Here is an 18,553-nt window from a genome sequence, read left to right as displayed (position 1 = left end):
CAGTAATGATAGCTTTAATGTACTTCAGCATACTTTTTGTGAGAGGGTCTGACTAGGCTCAGATTGTTCTTAGGCTTAAGGGATCATGATCCTTCTTGCTTCAGCCTCCTGAGGGCTCATATCCTATAGGTCCATGCCACTATGCCTCACTTCTTGACTGGCTTGTGATTGGTTGCTTTTTATCATTGTGGGGCTTACTAATTAGTGTTTGTTTTTCAAGCCAAGTGAGTAACTTTTGTCTGGATACCAGACACTATAGATTTCTTTCCTTTCCTTTCCTTTCCTTTCCTTTCCTTTCCTTTCCTTTCCTTTCCTTTCCTTTCCTTTCCTTTCCTTTCCTTCCCTTCCCTTCCCTTCCCTTCCCTTCCTCTTTCTTTCTTTCTTTCTTTCTTTCTTTCTTTCTTTCTTTCTTTCTTTCTTTTTCTTTCTTTCCTTCCTTCCTCCCTCCCTTCCTTCCTTCCTTCCTTCCTTCCTTCCTTTCTTTCTTTCTTTCTTTCTTTCTTTCTTTCTTTCTTTCTTTCTTTCTCTTTCTGAGACAAGGTTTCTGTGTAGCTCTGGACATTTTGGAACTCACTCTGTAGATCAGGCAATTCTTAAGATCAGAGCTCTACTTGCCTCTGCCTCCTGAGCCCTGGGACCTCCTGAGCGCTGAGGTGCTAACACTAGATCTTATTGGATATAGTATCTCATTCATACTCATAACTATTTTTGAAATTCATTCTAGCTAATCTAGTTATAAACAACTTGACCCATGTCTTGCCTGATCCTACATGGGACTGGACACTGTTTAGTCAACAGTTCTAGCTTGACCTGGCATAAATGCTATGTACTCTGTCCAGCATCCTTTCCTCCAGATGATTCATTCCTGTGCTCTCTGCACTTGCTTCTCATTCATGGGCTAGCCTTTGCTACTTGAGGGGAACCTATGCAGATCTCCACAGTTTTTCTGTGAGGGTGTCTCCTCTCTATTGCTCTTCTCTAAGTATATGTTACTATATCTCTAAGTGCTTTCAGCACTATGATAGATTCTGGTGAGCATGATCTTGTCTCTTCTGTGTGATGGCCCAGAAACTCAGAGTGTAGCCTGGGCCATTCATGTTGTTTACCACACCTGCTTTCTCTCTTTGGGACAATCACAGCCCTTTGTTACCTGATATCCCATGTCTTGAAAATCCGTTCATGCATTCTGTATACTTTCTATAGGCTGTTTGAGATGAAGATTATCAGCAATAGACTTTCAAGACTAAGAGTAAAGTGGTCAGCATCAGAACAGAAGGCAGCTTTGAGAGGCACGTGTGGACTTTGCTTGTTTATTTACTTTGATTTATTTCAAAGGTCCTGACAGAAACCATTGCTTTTGCCATATCTTAAGGAGGGATTTCCTCAATTTGGGGTCTCATTGCTTTGGTTGTCTGTAGCAACAGGTGCAGTAAACTGGATTTCGTATAAATCACACGGAGCATACACAACGTAACTAGAGCCCTCAGTGCATGCTGATTTGCTCTTTGGAAGGAACCAACAGACTCCGGACACCCCAAGTCCCCTAGTCTGCTTCTGACTCAGTTTGCAATTGATGTGTTTGCACCGAGTCTCTTTAACCTGTTGTATTTCTCACTTCACCTGCAGTGTCTAATGATTCAGAGTCTCATCTATGGAAGTGAGCACACTAAGAGCATAGAGACTAAAAGCCTCCTTTCCCTATTGCAAAGGTAAGTTCTGCATATGGATATGAACCATGTCGCCACTGTGGTTATATGAATATGTCTGTCTCTGATTCAGCCAGGTACGGGTGACTTACCTAGTAAGGCAAAAACTCTTACCTCAGTTATGGACTTTCTCAGATTCTATACTGGGAATAATGAATTGATCTCTTAATAGCTCAGGATCTGGAATTATAGGAGTTGACTGAAATAATATGCAACATACTGTTACATCTACAAATACATTAAGCATATCTCTCACAGTGCTGAACATTTTAGCCAAATCCTGCAAGACAAGGTCTTTGCTGACAGCGTGATGAACATAATATTGTATAAATTGGGATTTTTACAAAGTCAAATAAATGTATACTTTAAAATTATGTTTCTCGTCGACTATATCTACATATCTAAATATAGGGCAGGTGTTTGGGGCAATTTAGCATGTCCAGATTCCCCTTCAATGCTTAGGTTTAAGGCAAAGAGAATGGTTGGCAAAGACCTGCTGCAGTCTCCTCCTTTCTTATGTCATTGATGTCTGTACATCTCAATGTGATATTGACCTTGGATTGTTCCCTTCTAAGGAAAAGGAGAATTAAAAAGTGTTAGGTGTGTACTAAAACCTCCAATTGAGCTTGGTCCTGCTTAGAAAGGGTTTCATTTAAACTTCCACAACTACCCAACATGAAGCTCTTATTTGACAGGACAAAGACCAAGCTTCTGAAGATTCCCTCTAATCTGTAGTCTTTGAAATGTGGATCCACGTAAATATGACCCTAAAGGCTGTATGATTTTCAAAGAGAGTTCTTTGACAAAGAGGGTATCATTATTGGGTGAGGTTAGGATGCTGATTTCATTCACCAGAAGTCATTCATTAGTCCACTCTCAGCAGACTCACCAGCTTAGGCAGGTGGGAGAGATGAGCTGCAAGAATAATTGCAGCCGGGTCTGTCACACCAGTCTTAGTCAGCCACATCTGAGGTGGGTGCTGAATAAAGCTATTGTCTACTTACCACCAGCCAGAGAATTGGGTTCTCAGCCCCTCCCATGACATTCAGGTTAGGGGTACAGAGGACCAACCTCACAGAAGCGCCCCACTTACAAGTGTGTGTATATAAAAGCATATTTCTTCATCAAGACAGAAAGAGTATGACAAACTAGAATATTGATCTTTCATTTCTCTAACACATGCTATTTCTGATTCAGAAACCACAGTTGGTACGTATGTTTTCTCTCAGGATAAAACTGAAGCTTAGACTCTTTGGGTGTTTAAAAAAATCACAAAGTTTTCCCAGGAAGAAGCAGAGCTAGAATCTACCACAGGCCTCTCTAATGTCAGAGCTTGGCTTCTGAAGGCAGAAATCTAGCTTCTACTCTAAAAGCAGATTCACAACTCAGGACTCCAGCTCCCAGGTCTCTCGTCTTTGAGAATGTACTTAGTGCCCTTAGTCTGTGGTTATGCAACACACTCCCCTCAACGGGTGGGCACTTCCCTCTCATGTCTGCATTAATGAGACCATAAATAATTGTCAGGTTCAGGAAAGCCTTACATCTTTAATGTTCTCTTATTGTCAACATCATAATAAAATATCAATACTGATAGTAATTATTTTTCTTCAGAGTAGACATAATGAACCATAATGTTTAAATGAGTCATATATATGGCCATCTTACTGTTTTCTATCCAGAGTAGGCTAAGGAATACTCATGCCTGGAGTAAGATTTATGATTCTAACCCATCTTATCCTTGGGAAGTGCATGAAGCTGAGCAAATCATTTGCCCTTTTGAGCTTCAGCTTCTCCATCACTGATGGGTAAGTCTCAGTGTATCATGAGTTGTCATGACTTTTAAGCAAATTCTTGTCTATACATGCATATCCCAGTGCCCAGCAGAGCGTGTGCTAAATCAATGTTAGCAAAACACTCATCCCTCCCCTTCCTTATAGAAGACTCACAGCCTCTCACTTTTAAGACAAGTCAGAATAATCGAAAGTAGGGGTAATTGTTAGTCAGAATTACCATATTTTGTGTTTGAGATTTTGACATTCTGATCCATTTAAAGCACCTTTTATGTTTTGAAATTATTAATAACAAAACGGAACAAAAACAACATGCAATTTCAGAGAAGAAACACAGGCTCTTTCTTCAAAGTTGGGGCAAAAATTCTACCTGGCTTGTATCCAAACAAGAGAAACCTCAGAACTAGTGAGATTAACAGTAGGTTAAGGGAACCTGGGAACCTGCTGCCATGTCTGAAGACTAAATATGATCCCTGGGACACACATGGTGGGAGAAAAGAATAGACTCCTACAAGCTGTCCTCTGAACTTCCAATGCTTATCAGAGCATACCATGGTGCGCACACACGCGCACACACCCACACGCGCACACACACACAGAGGGGGAGACAGACAGACAGACAAGAGACCCACAACTGGTCAAGGTTCAAAGAATAAGTGACTGTCAAGTGCTCAGCGCTAAAGGAGACATCCACACAGGTTCCCTCTTCCCAGGGCTCAGGGATTACTGTGGAAGAGGGAGCAGAAAGACTGTAAGGGGCAGGGGTGGTTAGGTGACTACAGGGAAACGATGTCCTCTGCATACAGCAGTTGTACATATGAACTCATAGTGCTTATGACAGCATGCTCAATGTCTGTACAACTTGAAGGCACACATGTAAAATTATGTAGCCATTAGCAGGAATCTAAGGCTTTGATAAAAGAGGAAACAAAGTTAGCTGGGTGGGTGAGATTCCTGGTGGATCTAGGAACAGGGGTAGGAGACAAGATGGCCAAAACAATGTATTCTCCATGTGTTAGTAAAATGTATCTCTAACTTTATAAGGAAAGAATGCAAGATAAATAGAGTGAATATGTTTTCTCAGTAGCCTCAAGGTGACAAGTGCCATAAAATGAAGAGAAACTAGGGGATATTTGTGGAAGCTAATGCAGACGCCAGGGAGTCTACATTTCTTTAAGTGCTTGATCAGATTTCAGATTCCTGCTCTTTCACTAAGAATCTGACTTTGAAGGGGTTTCCATCCACATATAGAGAGGCCTCTTCAGCAGGTTACACTCTAGAACCCATTTTACATGTGGAGACACTGAAAACTGAGTTTTTAGAGTTAATTTGCACAGGAAGAGGCAAGGCTCTTGGAATTTTAATGTAAATCTAATTGCTCTCTTTCTGCTAAGACAATGAGATCTAGACCTAGCTAGAGTCCATATAAGGGGAAAAGAAGAGTCCTTTGAAGTCCTCTGCTGGAATAGATGTTGCGTCATTAAAGGTTTTTCTTTCTCTGAAACAGGCCCATATCTCGTTTCCCAAGAACTGCTGAGCAAAGCCATGGGGTAGTTGCCAGAGCCCAGATGTCCAAAATCAGTGCAGGAATGGCTCTCTCTGCTTCAGCCTCTCACTGGAACAATCAGTCCCAGATGTCCTGGGACTCGGCTTGTATTCCAATGGGCGCTAGCGTGCTTTACGACACCTCCTTCAGGAACGCAGTGAAATACTCACTGGACTGTCACGGCCAGCAGCCTGAATTCTTGTCTTGTGGAGGCTCTGCAAGTTAGAGCAGAACTGGCCGCTTGAGACAGGAGCTAATTTCAGAGCAAAACAACAGTTACAAAGGCATCCCGTAAGATTTCAGTGCTTAAAAAGAGGCAGAGAAAACTTCGTCTTTGTGAACAAACTTGGACGTTGTTAAGTTTCTACCTGAGTCCCAGGTGCACTTCAGTTTAATCATTCATAAATCAAGCTCAAGTACTGAGAAGTACTCGATGTGTTTAAGAAACTTTCCTTTCAGAAAAAATACACATAACCAGTTTGAAATTACTCTGAAGTATGTTTTTAATAGAATTATAAATAAAAACAACGAGGAATAAATTGTGAGGCCAAAACCATGTGTGTAAACTGCACGCAGGAAGGGTAGAGGGTCTTCAAACATAGGTAGATGACCAAAACTGCAGACAGAAAAGAAGCTGGCGAGTTGGTGTTTCTCAGGAAAGCAAGAAGTCTTGAGTTGTTATACTTTAATGTGCATGGATAATACCAAGCTGTGGACAAAACTGGGGTGAAGTCTGTTGAAGTCCTCTGCTGGAGTAAAAATATTGGAGCCATAGCACCAGACTTTCATAAACTATACTGAGTGTCTAGACTTATAGAGAAGGCAGCTATGAAAGAAATTTTGAACAGGATAGGATTAGTTATCAGCTTTCAGAGATCAACTCTGATAGCGATGGATATGAAAGACAAGTAGGGAGAAGTAAGGAGCACACTTAGCAGGCAGATCCAATAGCCTAAGAGAGAGATGTTGAGACTCTTAAGGACCTAAGCTATCGGAAGGTATAGATGATATATTGAGAAGCATTCTGTCATTTATGTTGACAAACTTTGAAAGCAATTAGATGTGAAGTGTGTCAGTGGCAAGACTCAAGTTGGCTTTGAAGTCCCCAGCTTAACAAATAGACTGACGTAATGAGCAGTGCTGGTAGAGGAGACCATCATGGAGGATGTCTGGGACTTGGGAGATAATAATTTCCATGTTACTTATGCTGTGTTTGAGGTGTTCCCTGTACACACACTTGGCAATGTCTAGTAAGCTGCTGGGGGTTTGGAACAAGAGCTCAGGGAGATACATTCTGAAGCCTATGAGATGGAAAACAGCGTACAGATGTGTGTCTGTGGAACAATGAGGCTTAGAAAGAGCTTTGGAGACCGTTCACGCTTAGTCTGGAGAGATTATAGCATGATTTAGGTGCTGAGCACCAGGGCACAAGTGCAGTGGGACTTCGCACTCTAGCTCTAAGACGTAATAAAAACACTCTCGCTAGGCATTTAATATATGTGGGAAACACAGCTTCCAGGAATTGTTGTAGTGGCAGTAGCAGTTAATTGTACCACCACCAGCAGCAGTAGTTATACTAGTAGTTAATAGTAGCAGTAATAGTAGTAGTAATAGTAACAGTTAATAGTAATAATAGTAGCATTGATATTAGCAACAAAACCAAGCATTATCATTGTATTATCTAGATGAAGGAGACTCAAAAAGAGACCTTAGAAAAATCAGAAAAGAAATCAAAGAGGGAGGAGAAAGTTTCCAGAAAGCACTAACTACCTTATTGCAATGAAACATTAAGGGAATGCAGACTACCAGTGAGCAGGCAGTGTCCAGCCTCCTGTAGCATTAACAAGTGCAAGTGTTAGCCGAGGATTCGTGAGAATGGAGAGTATACCTGCCAGCCTCGTTCTGTCAGCAAGGTCACAGCGAGTTGGCCCTCTTCATATTCTGTTGATAAGACTGGCTGTTATACTACCCTTTGTTGGTTTTTTGAGGGGAAAAAAGTGGGTAAAATGTTTAAGTGTGTGTGTCCCATGACTCTGAAATATGGTTCAAAATCTGTTTTTTGATATCTGTACTCAAGCTTTGTGCATGTTGGTCTTCATCTTCTTTAAGGATTTGTTTCCAATAAGAAAAAAATGGTAGACAAATTCAAATGCCAACCAGAAAAAAGTGGTATATGTTATAACATGGTCATTCAGAACCCTGGGTTTTACCTCAGATATGTTGGAAGGAATAAGAAAAAACTACATATTGGTTTTTATAAATATGTGATTACTAAACATAATAGTATTATGTCTGGGTCATTTGTGTGTGGAGACTTCGTGCTCTATATTTTTGTGATTTTATTTTAGCATTTATAACATGCATCTTATTTGTGATGATGGAAAGATAAATGTTAAGAGATAATTCAGTGTAGAGGTGAGATGCAGCCAGTGGCTGTTATAGCCCAGCTCTATTGTGTGTCGGCATATGGTCTTGGACAGCTCACTTATCAGTTTCCTCATCCCTGAGGTAGGGATAAACCCGGAATTCTCAGTTCATAGGGTCGTTGTAAGTAAACGAGCTAATGTGAGTAAAGCAGCTTGGAAAGCCTGCTGGCCTGGAGAGTGTCTGATTGGAGATGATGACAAAGTTGGACAAAGATTCCAGATGTGGAGAGAATGCTGACTAAGAAGCCATTCTACTGGCAAATAGGACATCGCCATTTGCTAACATTAGCATGAACTTGTAGAACAACTTTTTGATATTAATGTTTGGGCCAACATTCAATTAGACATGTTCCATAATCAGAAAGTGAGCATTACCTTGCAAAGTGCCCCACCCCCGTTACAAGAGAGTCCTAACTAGAAGAATGTAGACCACATACTAGACATAGTGTTACGACGTTGTTTAAATCTTGTTCCAGCACTTTCCATGTACAAGTTACCCTATGTTTCAGCCTTCTTTAATGAGGAGTCAGACAGTATCTGTATTGTAGAAACAACGCAGAGTGAGAGTGGCATTTCACACAGCATGTGGTAGGCCATAGGACATTAATAGATCCTGGCTGGATCTCTTAATCCAGCCTTATTGGTAGTACGAAAGCATGGAGTGTCAGCTTCATTTTCATCACTGCATATATCTCCGGGACAATTGCAAACCGAGAAGTTATAGTGATATAGCTTTTCTGATGGACTTTAAAGCTACATATGACAACGGGGGGGGGGGCAAAGAAAGCCATCTTTTTTTTTCTATAAAAAGAGAATGAAACCAGAAACCACAAAGTTCATTGACCTGTTAGGGCTAAAGCATCACACACACACACACACACACACACACACACACACACACACACACACACACAAAACCCAAAACAAGCCAAACAAAAAAAACTTTATTATAAAAAGAAACCTTGTAAGAAAAACAACAAAAAGATACAAAACAACACTAGACAACAAACTCAATGACAATACATCTTAATGAATGTCTATAGAGTTAGACTAGAAGCTGTAGAACTTCACATTGGAATTTACTCTTTTACTAGCAAATGTATTTTAGTGCACTTGTTCACCACTCAGGAAGGAAAAAAAATCTATGACGTAATTAGATCTAGAGAAAGCATCATCTTTATATTCTGTTTCCTAGCTCACGTCCACTACCTGTATTGAGTCCTTCCTCAAGGCCTCTTGGTCAGGTAAATACAACAGAGTCTCTGCTCCTGGGCTGTGAGGCTGGAAGAGGAAACATGAAGGAACGTAGGGTAGAAATGGGCCTTGGGGCAGTTACCTCTGGAAAGACTTGTTCCAAGAGTCTACTTGTCTCATTCATGCCTTCAACATCTGGTAAGAGCCTCCTAAATAACAGGTACAGCTATAGATGTCACAGATAAGCAACATAAATAAAACACATTCACTGGATGTCAGAGGTAACCATCATAAATAAACCACAGTCATTTACGGTAAGGGAGTAGCCCTTGGTGCAGGAAGGAGCTCAAAGAAACAATAAAATACCGAGTGTGAGTTCCCGATGAGAGCCCGCTATGCGACGAGGATAAAAATGAGACAGTAGCTATAGGACCTGGAAAAGCCTTCATGGTGTAACCATTGAGCTGTTTCCCAAAGGGCAAGTTTATCCAGATGGAAAAAAGAAGCCACTCCAGGAAAGAAGAAAAGTGTATGCAGAGACAGAACGGAATGAAGGAGGGCAACGTCTGGAAGGAATCAAGGAATGGTAAGTACTTAGCGCTTGCACAGCTCTGCTGCCATTTCTAATAGGAAGTGCTGACTCCCATAGATGCACACAGGCTACCTGGGGAGGGAGAAAGAGCTGTGGTTGGAATCAGCTTAAAAACAGCAGTCAACAAGGAGATGTGGGTTATCTGCAGTAACTCACAGGACTTGGAATATACTAGATCTGCTATGTACATCTGTAGAGAAAGCTGTTATTTTTTAATGCCGTGTTTCTATGAACCTAAGTTCTGAACAGTCAGTGATTTAAATTTTAGCAAGTGAAATTTTATACTATCTTAGGACTACAATAGACCAAGTTGGTCTCGTTCAAATCAAAGGTGTAGGACACGATTGATCTGAGACTTCAAGAATGCTTTTATAGTTTGGTAAAGACTTTGGGGTCTTCTTTGGGGCATGAAGTCTTAGGATAATAATTGTGTCAACAGTCAACCATTTACCTGATCATAGAGAGTTGACTTGAACATGTCCCGGTGACCTAATTATCCCTTATGATTCACAGTGGTTAAGAGTAGTAGCTCAATGAAGGGGCTCGAGACCCCATATGAACAACAATGCCAACCAACCAGAGCTTCCAGGGACTAAGTCACTACCCAAAGACTGTACATGGACTGACCCTGGACTCCAACCTCATAGGTAGCAATGGATAGCCTAGTAAGAGCACCAGTGGAAGGGGAAGCCCTTGGTCCTGCCAAGATTGGACCCCCAGTGAACAGGATTGTTGTTGGAAGGGCGGTAATGGAGGGAGGATGGGGAGGGGAACACCGACATAGAAGGGGAGAGGGAGGGGCTAGGGGGATGTTAGCCTGGAAACCGGGAAAGGGAATAACATTTGAAATGTACATAAGAAATACCCAATTTAATAAAGATGGAGAAAAAAAATAAAATAAAAACAGATTTTACAATTGAAAAAAAAAAAAGAGTAGTAGCTCTAATGTTCAACATGGAGGCGTCTGCCTATGGGAGGTCAGCGCTGGCAACACTGTGTAGTTTCAGTGTAGCTCTGGCAACAGAGAGGCCTGGATTCAAAACACTAATACTTTCTAGTTATATCTAATCCCATTTTTCTTGTCTATAACATAAAGATGAGTATATACTTATGTCAGGATTGCTGTGAGAAACAAGTGGAGTGCTTGCCAAGCATTGACCCCCAGTATCCATGTAGTAAATTAGCAGCCATCTTTATTACTCTGACTTCATGATCTTTTGGTTAGGACATTGATGCTTAAAGCAAATGGGGCAGGGGCTGGCTTATCAGAAAAGCTAACACTAATCTCATGGGGACAACATTTTGTTGGTTAACATTTCAGGCAGGATCTAGAACCCCTGAAAACAGAAACTGTAACACAGTTAGAAATGAACAAAAGCCCAACAAAGAGACTGACTATACTAGTGCAAACCAATGTTCTTGATAACAGAGGATTTTGGGCAGGGGAATCCTGCCACCATGTGGTAGCTGGCTGACTCACTCTCCTAGCAGTCAGTTCTCAGATCTTTTCCCTCCTCTGATTTAGTGTGACTCTTGAGCGGAACTGAGTCTGTGCCTGTTTCCTCTGCTAAAGTTATCTCTTATTACTGCTGAGGTAACTAAAGCCACAGGTAACTTCCTGTACCTTTTGGTTTTTTTTTAAAGACTTATTTTTATTATTCGTATGAGTACACTGTAGCTGTCTTCAGAAATATCAGAAGAGAGCATCAGATCCCATTACAGATGGTTGTGAGCCACCATTACAGATGGTTGCTGGGAATTGAACTCAGGACCTCTGGAAGAGCAGTCAGTGCTTTTACCACTGAGCCATCTCTCCAGTCCCCAACTTCCTGTATCTTATGTAGGCTGGTAGTAGTCAGAGCATGAAATAGTCTTTAGTGAGATTGTACATTTAAAATTCCAAGTTCCTTGTAAATTGTGTATCAGATTCCTGTGGAATATAATTACTCCATATCTCCAAGGACTAGGAAGTCACCCTGTGAAATGGGGGCATAGAAGCCTTAGTCGCCAGAAAACAGGTAAGGTGGGCTCTCTTACGGCTTGGGTTTTGAATCTCTGTGCCCATCTGAAATTATTTGAAAATCCTGAAGTACCATTGGATAAATTAGATAGGTGTTCCTCAGCGGGAGGTTAAATGCAACCCAGGTAGTTATAATGCCCAGACTTTGTCATCTAAGTCCAGGGAAGAGCTTTGGTCTTTTGGGTCAAATCCAAGACTCTAGTCCTATTTCGGATTTGTTTAAACACTCATTCAACATGGTTAAGTGTGGTAATGTGAAGTCATATGACACTGTCCTAGCCTCAGGATGAGCACAGCCTTTCAACACTGATAAGGCAGTGATGTGGTGTCGGGGAAGGGGCGGCTGTCGTCAGAGGGAAGAACCAACGAAAGTAAAAATGCTTTTCTCCTTCCTTTCTAGGTCTCCCTCATGTTATCAGGGACTGAAAACTCTACACAAGATAGCCAACAATAAAAACAACCTTGTTGCTAGCCAAAATTCTACAGCACAAAGTCTGTTTATCAGCATTGACGGCAGCAACAGAGTGGAAGTGTTTTGTTTTGTTTTGTTTGTTTGTTTGTTTGTTTGTTTTTTTAAACTAAGGATTCTAAAGATTCTTGAGGAAAGAGTTCCATCTCACAATCTTGTGGGTGGGATGTTAGAAACCAGGATCTTGATCTATAACCTGGTAAAGAAGTCCGTTAGTGATGCATTGTTTAGTCAGTGTTGCAGGGTCTCTCTCACCTCCCATTCCTTTCTTCTACTTGTGACTCAGTTACGTCTTGACTTTCTCCTTCTCGTTACTGTGGGTTGAACACGACCCCGTGCTGAGAGCAGGCTCCAGAACTGCACCAGAGTCTCATACCTTACTTACTAAGCAGTTTATCAAGGAACATCCTAATACACTGTTTGGAAATGGTTTTAGTCACAGCCTGTTTAAGGCTGCTGAAACCGCTTTGTGAGTAATGTTTGAGTCTCCTGAGAAGTCTGCCCTGGCCTGATTGTATGTTAGAATCAGAAAGGACCTTACTTTATAAATGGCCTAAGGATAGGAGAAAGAGTTTACGGGATTTGTTTAAGGTTAGCTTGGTAGTCATTCCTGGATTATAGATGGGGCTTCCTTTCATGCTTTCTTTCCCAAGCTGGGTTTAAATATCTTTAGAAAAGGATGGGCTGAGAGGATGCTCAGTGGGTAGAAGTGCTAGCTGTGTAAGCCTGAATGCATAAGTTCGAGCATTGAGGACATGCAGAATACAAGGCTGCATATGCTGGCATGTATCTGTAACCCCAGCACTCCTAGGGTGACATGAGGAGCAGAGACAGGAGAATCTTCTGGAAGTAAAAGATGCTAGGCTAGCTAGCCTGGAGTATCACTGCAAGAAAATTATGTTATTTTTCAAGTATGAAAAAAAAGCAAGACAGAACATTCATATTAGTTTAGACAACTTTAAAAAGAAGTCTCCCTTCAGCCCGTTCCCTTAATTGACTTAATGGAACTCAAAGAATTTGTCTTTGGGAAACTCAGTGTCTCACTACCAAGTACCCTTTCCATTAGTATTTACAGATCATTTTGGTTCTTTATTCAAGAAGGAACTTGTTCAGCCTGCAAAATCCAATAATCATCCAATCCCAAGTGATAGGAAGTAATGAGCAGTGTTTGGCCAGAGCACATGCAGCATTTGATCTGAAGGCTAGCCCACAGACTGGTAGGTTTTCTCTGACTGCCATCTTTCCCCCAGAATGCTTTAGTCTGGCACTCAGAATCAAAGTCCCCAGGTGCGGTCCTGACTCTGCTTTTTGTCATTGGTTATCTACTGGTTCCTCGGTGTTAATTTCAGTCCTGCCTGGAGAGGAACTTCTGCTCACATCCAGAAGTTCTGATTGACTCAAGTAGCATCAGAAGGGTTGCTTCCCCTCCCACACAGTAGTTTATGGATTTGAGAAATATATAGACACATACCATTGTAGGAACTGTATGTTTACAGGTAAGAGTAGTTTCACCAACTTAAAAATTTTAATGCTTTGTGAACTCACAGGAACAGTAGAAATGTTGAGTGTAATGTAACCTAATTTGAAATTGTATTCTTTTTGGAAAACTGGGTAAGTACCAAGCTGCCTTCTAAATTCAATCATCTGGGAGCCAGCAGGTAGGATCATACAATCAAACTCTTGACCTTTCGCCATCCAAGTGCTAACCAGGGCTAACTGCCTACCTTCTGAGCCCAGACTAAACTGTGTATGTTTGGGGTGGTATGGCTGTAGACCAATGCATACCATTGCTAATGGGCCTGAACTACACTATTCTTTTGAATTAGTCCACAGACACTGGCGTTTTCAGGTGTATAAGGTTAGGCTATTTTTTTCTTATATCTCCATATCAAGTTAGAGGAACTCCAAGCCCAAATTGGATTGTGTCATATAGAGACGTTTAAGCAGCTTTAGCAAAGTTTCTGCAACCGGTCCATAGGCTCAGCTGTACTTATGGTTTGAGCCATCAAACCAACCTTCATATCAAAGTTCCACCTGACCAGAGACCAGACAGTTACTAACCCAGTTAGTAACAGCAACCAAAGCTCTCAGATAATAACAGTAACCAAAACCTCTGGGACAGGAACAGTGGGAAGGAAGACTATTTAGGAACCGAACTTCTATACCAATTCCTAAAGGGACAGGGCACAGCCCTAACAAGATTATTCTTTTTCAGGAAAGGCTAAGGAGCTTCTCTGAGTTAATTTAGTCAGTTTACAATCCTGAATCTCTTTAGCTCTACCAAGGACATCTATAACTATCTTATATTAATCAATAAGCTATTAATTTCACAAGGAAAGCATTTCAAAGGTTATCAGAACTCCTCTCCATAATAGATTTGCATGTTCAAGTACTCCTAATGTTTCTAACTACAGCACTGTCTATTCCCCAGAGGGAAGTGTGTTGCAGTATCTGTGAGCATGCGTAAGTGCATATAACCTGACATGTTTAAAAGTAACACTGGAAAGTGAAGACCAAGCTCAGAACGTGCTCAATCCCCTAATTTTTATTTCCAGTAAAGAGGAACAGGAAACGTGAAAGCAGGAAGGGAAGGAGTCTATATTATTAAAAAACTGTAGTAAACTGAGTGTAGGTCATGTGTGAAGGTCCGCAAATTTTTCAGGAGTTTGGGCTATCCCTCTGCCCATTTTTGAGGCAGGTCTTTCTCTGGGCTGATTCTGTTCACCTCCCATCTGGCCCTAGAGTGCTGGGATAACAGATTCATGCCACCTCATCCAGCTTTTTCTTTCCTAAGGACTGAACGCAAGGTGTCAGGTCTGAACAGGCAATGCTTAACCTACTGAGCCACCTTGTTGCTCTCCATATAGCTCTGAAAGAGCCCCGCTCCAATCTGTTGAGAGCAGCACAGCCCACCCCTTCAGGCAATTGCAACTATGTCTTACAGGGATAGCTTACATCAGAAATCCTGTGATTTATAAAAAATATAATTTAAGAAATTATTTAGTCTCTTATTTTTAGTAGTCAACCTCTAGGTAGAAACATAAAATGGGGAATACACAAGGGAAAAGGGGGGAAAAGGGCTATTTACCTATTTGTGGCAAGCAAAATTTTCCAAAAAGAAAATGATATAAACTTCAAAAACACAAAACTAAAACTTATAAAACCCATGGGCTGTGTGTGATATAAGTTTAGTGGGCCCCCAAGTGTCCCCAGCTCTGCCTGAGGAAGCACTCCTCTGGGTGGTCTCTCACTGGATGTTAAACAAAGGTAAGCTCATTTAAAAAACAATCCCTAAATCAAGGGGAACATACATAAAAATTCTTTAATGAATCAGTACCTCAATGTTATAATGATTTGGGGCTGAAGAGGCAGCTCAGTACTTAAGAGCATGTAATACCCTTGTAGAAGACCTGAGTTTGGTGCCCAGCACCCACATAGGGCGCCTCATGACTGTCCCCAGCCCCACAGAGTCCTCTGTGGAGAGCTGCACTCAAGTACATACACCTGCACATATAATGAAAAATAAATCCCCAACCGTATGTACCTATAAAGATAGTTTTAAATGTACAAATCTCTATCTTTAATTAAGTCTATCAATATACAAATTTAAAAGTTTTCATAAGTAACACAATCTCAAAGCAGATTCTCCCATTTAACACATATTAATGAATGCCTAGGTACTGTTCTAAGTACATAAAACAGTAATGAGCAAAACCCCCAAATCTTATGTATGTTGTGGTGACAATTAAAAGAGGAACGTTTTCTATCAGTTCCTGCAAGCTGGATCTGCTCATTCAGGCTGCTACTCTGCCATGCGGTCCGCAAGCTGTCTCCCTTTTAGCTGCCCTCTCTGTGCTGTCCCTCTGGGCAATGGTTACCACCCCTGGCACATGCACATCTCATTCTGTGGGCCCTGTGCGATCTCTCTCTGCTCAGGCAACAGAACCAGATCCGCACGCTCCAACTGCCTCTCAGCCATTTCTTTCACACACTGTCCTCTTTAGCCCAGTAAAGTCAAAGTTCCAGAAACTTGTAATTTAGCAATTAGATTTACATGTTAAATTCTCAATCCACAGTTCATCCACACAATAAATTCACTGCCAATTGATAAACGATTTAAACCGCCCACCTAGACAAGATAAAATGAGTCTAGTTCACCTAACTCTCAACTGTCCTCCTCCGGAGACTTCATCTTGATCCCCCTCCTCCCTCCTCTCTCCCACCTTACAAAAACTTTGTCCCTGCCCCACTCTCTACTGTTCAATCATGTATTTATCACCTTGACATCAACCTACATATGTATCCAACTTTTATGTATTGTGTGTGTTGGGGCAGGGGAGTTAATAGAAAGCAGTTAGATAAATTCTAAGTGTTATAATATTGCTTTCCTTAAATATAAAGGAAAACTGCAGCCCCTCAATTGACAACTGATTACCTTTTGTAATTATATTTTAAGGTTGTTCTATTCTTAGTGTTTACAGAAACAGGAAAATATTCAAACATAGTAATTTATTCATTTCCTTCTCAAAACCCTCACTGCAGTTCATAAACATTTACCTCCTTGGTAGTCACTGGACACTGAGCTTGTCTGGGACACTCACGAGTCGTCACTACTAAGCTGGCCCCTAGTCACCTTCATTGCTAAGCTGGCTTTCTCTGCTGCTCTGTGTGCTATTCTAGGGTGGGGCATTCTAAAAGCACCCATAGGTTTTGGTGGATATCACCAAATTGTTCTCAACCATCAGTAGTCTTGGGCACTTCTTTTATTTGGGGATAGGAGTCAGAATGACTGGAAGAGATAATTTTAGGAATGTTAAGTGAATCTTTTTTTTTTTTTTTTTTACTTTTGATTACCCTTTATTTGTTCTTGGGGTGACTTATCTGTGAAAAGTAGACTTTAGATTGCTTGTCCAGACTCTTAGGGCCAGCATGTTCTGAGGATAGCAGTTTTCAGTTCTATCTTTTGAATTCTCCTTGTGTGTACACCTTGGTGAGATCATTGTACCTGCCTTCAGGGGCCTGGTAGTTAGAGACAGGTGGTGTGTAATGTACCCCTTCTTTCTCCAAGGGGAATAGGCTGGTGTTGCACTTAATGGCTTCGGCATAGAGCTCTGTAGACTCAAGTTTCAGCTGTTCCAGGGCTTCCTGCTCGGCTTCCAGCATGGCTCTGATGGCGTCCCTCTCCATCTTCTGCTCCTGCTGCTTATACAGTGCCCACCTCTTCAGCAGAAGAGCTCTCTGCTCACTCTCCTCAAAAGAATGCTCCTCCTGAGGTCGCTGTCTTGATGTATCCAAGAACCTCACAGGGGTAATAAAATCTTCAATAGGAACCAGTTCTTGGGTGGCTCTTTCCAGTTTTCAGATTCTCTTTTTCAAGCGATCCTTTGCTGCTTGATCCTTTCTAGAGTTTACCTTCTTCTTCCGTAGAGGTTCGGCTCTCATGGAGATGAGCTCCCAGAAGGACAGCAAAGAAGCTCTCTGGTGGGTGTGTCTGACCTGTGCCTGGCAGGTTCCTGGGATCCAGCTCCCAGAACCCGCGCAGCACACAGCATCACAGCGGCAGCCATAGCTTTTCAAGCCACCTGCAGGCAGGCAGCTTCCAGGAGCGCTCCTTCCGGCGGTCTGACTTGAGGTACCGGGTAAGGTCTGTCAGGCCTCAGCCTGTAACTTGCCGGTCCGGAGTTGGGAGAGCATGAATCTTGTAGTAGAATGACATCATTTTCCCATGATAAAATATCATGCCCCAAACTATCAGTGCCTGTTTACAATTGTTATCACCTAGCACAGAAAAGAATTTTAGATTTGTATTTTTTCTATTGAGAAGGCTAATCTTATGATTTTAGTATTGTATTTTGTTAATGACAAAAAAAAAAATCTGTTGCCACAAAAACTATTTTAGAAAAATAAAACTACCCAGAAAAATACAAACATGGCTCATTTTTTTTGGGCAATGTGGAAGTCAATCCTTTCTTGTGAAGGAAAAAGTAGGATGGAGAGCCAGATGCCACAGGGTCCTGTGAGTCCTTTAAGAGTCCTGAGAGTACCGAGTGTGAGGGCATTTGACCTAAGACGGTTCCTGGAACACCAGTGAGACTGCAAAAAGGAACTGAGGCCAGGGCAGTACACTTTTAATCCCAGTACTTGGGAGTCAGAGGCAGGTGGGTCTCTGAGTTCGAGGCCAGCCTGGTCTACATAGTAAGTTCTAGAACAGTTATGCAAAGAGTCCCTGGAGGTGGGGAGCAATACAGGTGAATGTTAGAATGTTACAAAATCAAGAAGATTCTCTCAAATAGTGGTTCAACACTTTGGCGAACATCTAAATTTTCTGGAGGAAGTTTGATAAAAAACAGTGCTGTCCCCACCACCAAGTCTCTAGATGATTCTGACATTGGTGTGATGATGGTGAGCCACTCAGCTTTAAGATCTAGTGTCTGGAATGTACACTAAGATATAAATAAAAGAACACGTCAGATATGACTCCATCCAACTTTGTATAGATTCTTAAGATAGTCTATGTTAGATCCAGCATGGTGGTGCATATCCAGAGATCGGGGACCTCTGAGTTTGATGCCAGCCTGGTGGTAGCTAGGATAGCCAGGGCTATTACACAGAGAAACCATCTTGAAAAACCGAAAAACAAAAGTCTACTGAAGTGGAAAACCATAATTTATCCATCTTGATTCACTGATTCCCTAAGTTGGGAAGCTAGTCATGGGGAGAGGAGAATGCTGGGGATGTGGCGCAGTCATCATGGGAGAGGAGAATGCTGGGGATATGGTGCAGTCGTCATTGCAGAGAAAAGGCTTTGGT

At 41.6% G+C, this 18,553-nt stretch overlaps 1 protein-coding gene and 1 pseudogene across 12 annotated transcripts in view; one reads left to right on the top strand and one right to left on the bottom strand.

Annotated features, from left to right (window-relative positions):
- Window positions 1-11,804, top strand: part of Ttc23l (tetratricopeptide repeat domain 23-like) — a 61,738-nt gene extending 49,934 nt beyond the window's left edge. For 8 of the 12 annotated variants that reach the window (NR_197338.1, NR_197341.1, NR_197336.1 and 5 more), the window contains 3 exon segments: window positions 1,627-1,709; window positions 9,140-9,248; window positions 11,675-11,804. Coding sequence is in view for 3 of the 12 variants with exons in the window: in NM_001433220.1 (NP_001420149.1) it covers window positions 1,627-1,709; window positions 9,140-9,215 (159 nt within the window). In the remaining 9 variants the exon portion in view is untranslated. 12 annotated transcript variants of the gene reach the window in all.
- A 4,805-nt stretch (window positions 11,805-16,609) lies between these two features.
- On the bottom strand, window positions 16,610-17,409 carry Mrpl40-ps1 (mitochondrial ribosomal protein L40, pseudogene 1; annotated as a pseudogene).
- Between the last annotated feature and the right edge of the window lie 1,144 nt (window positions 17,410-18,553).

This window comes from Rattus norvegicus, chromosome 2, assembly GCF_021556685.1.
Source record: "Rattus norvegicus strain SHRSP/BbbUtx chromosome 2, alternate assembly SHRSP_T2T, whole genome shotgun sequence".
NCBI classification, from domain to species: Eukaryota; Metazoa; Chordata; class Mammalia; order Rodentia; family Muridae; genus Rattus; species Rattus norvegicus.
This window is presented reverse-complemented; position numbering and strand designations above follow the sequence as displayed.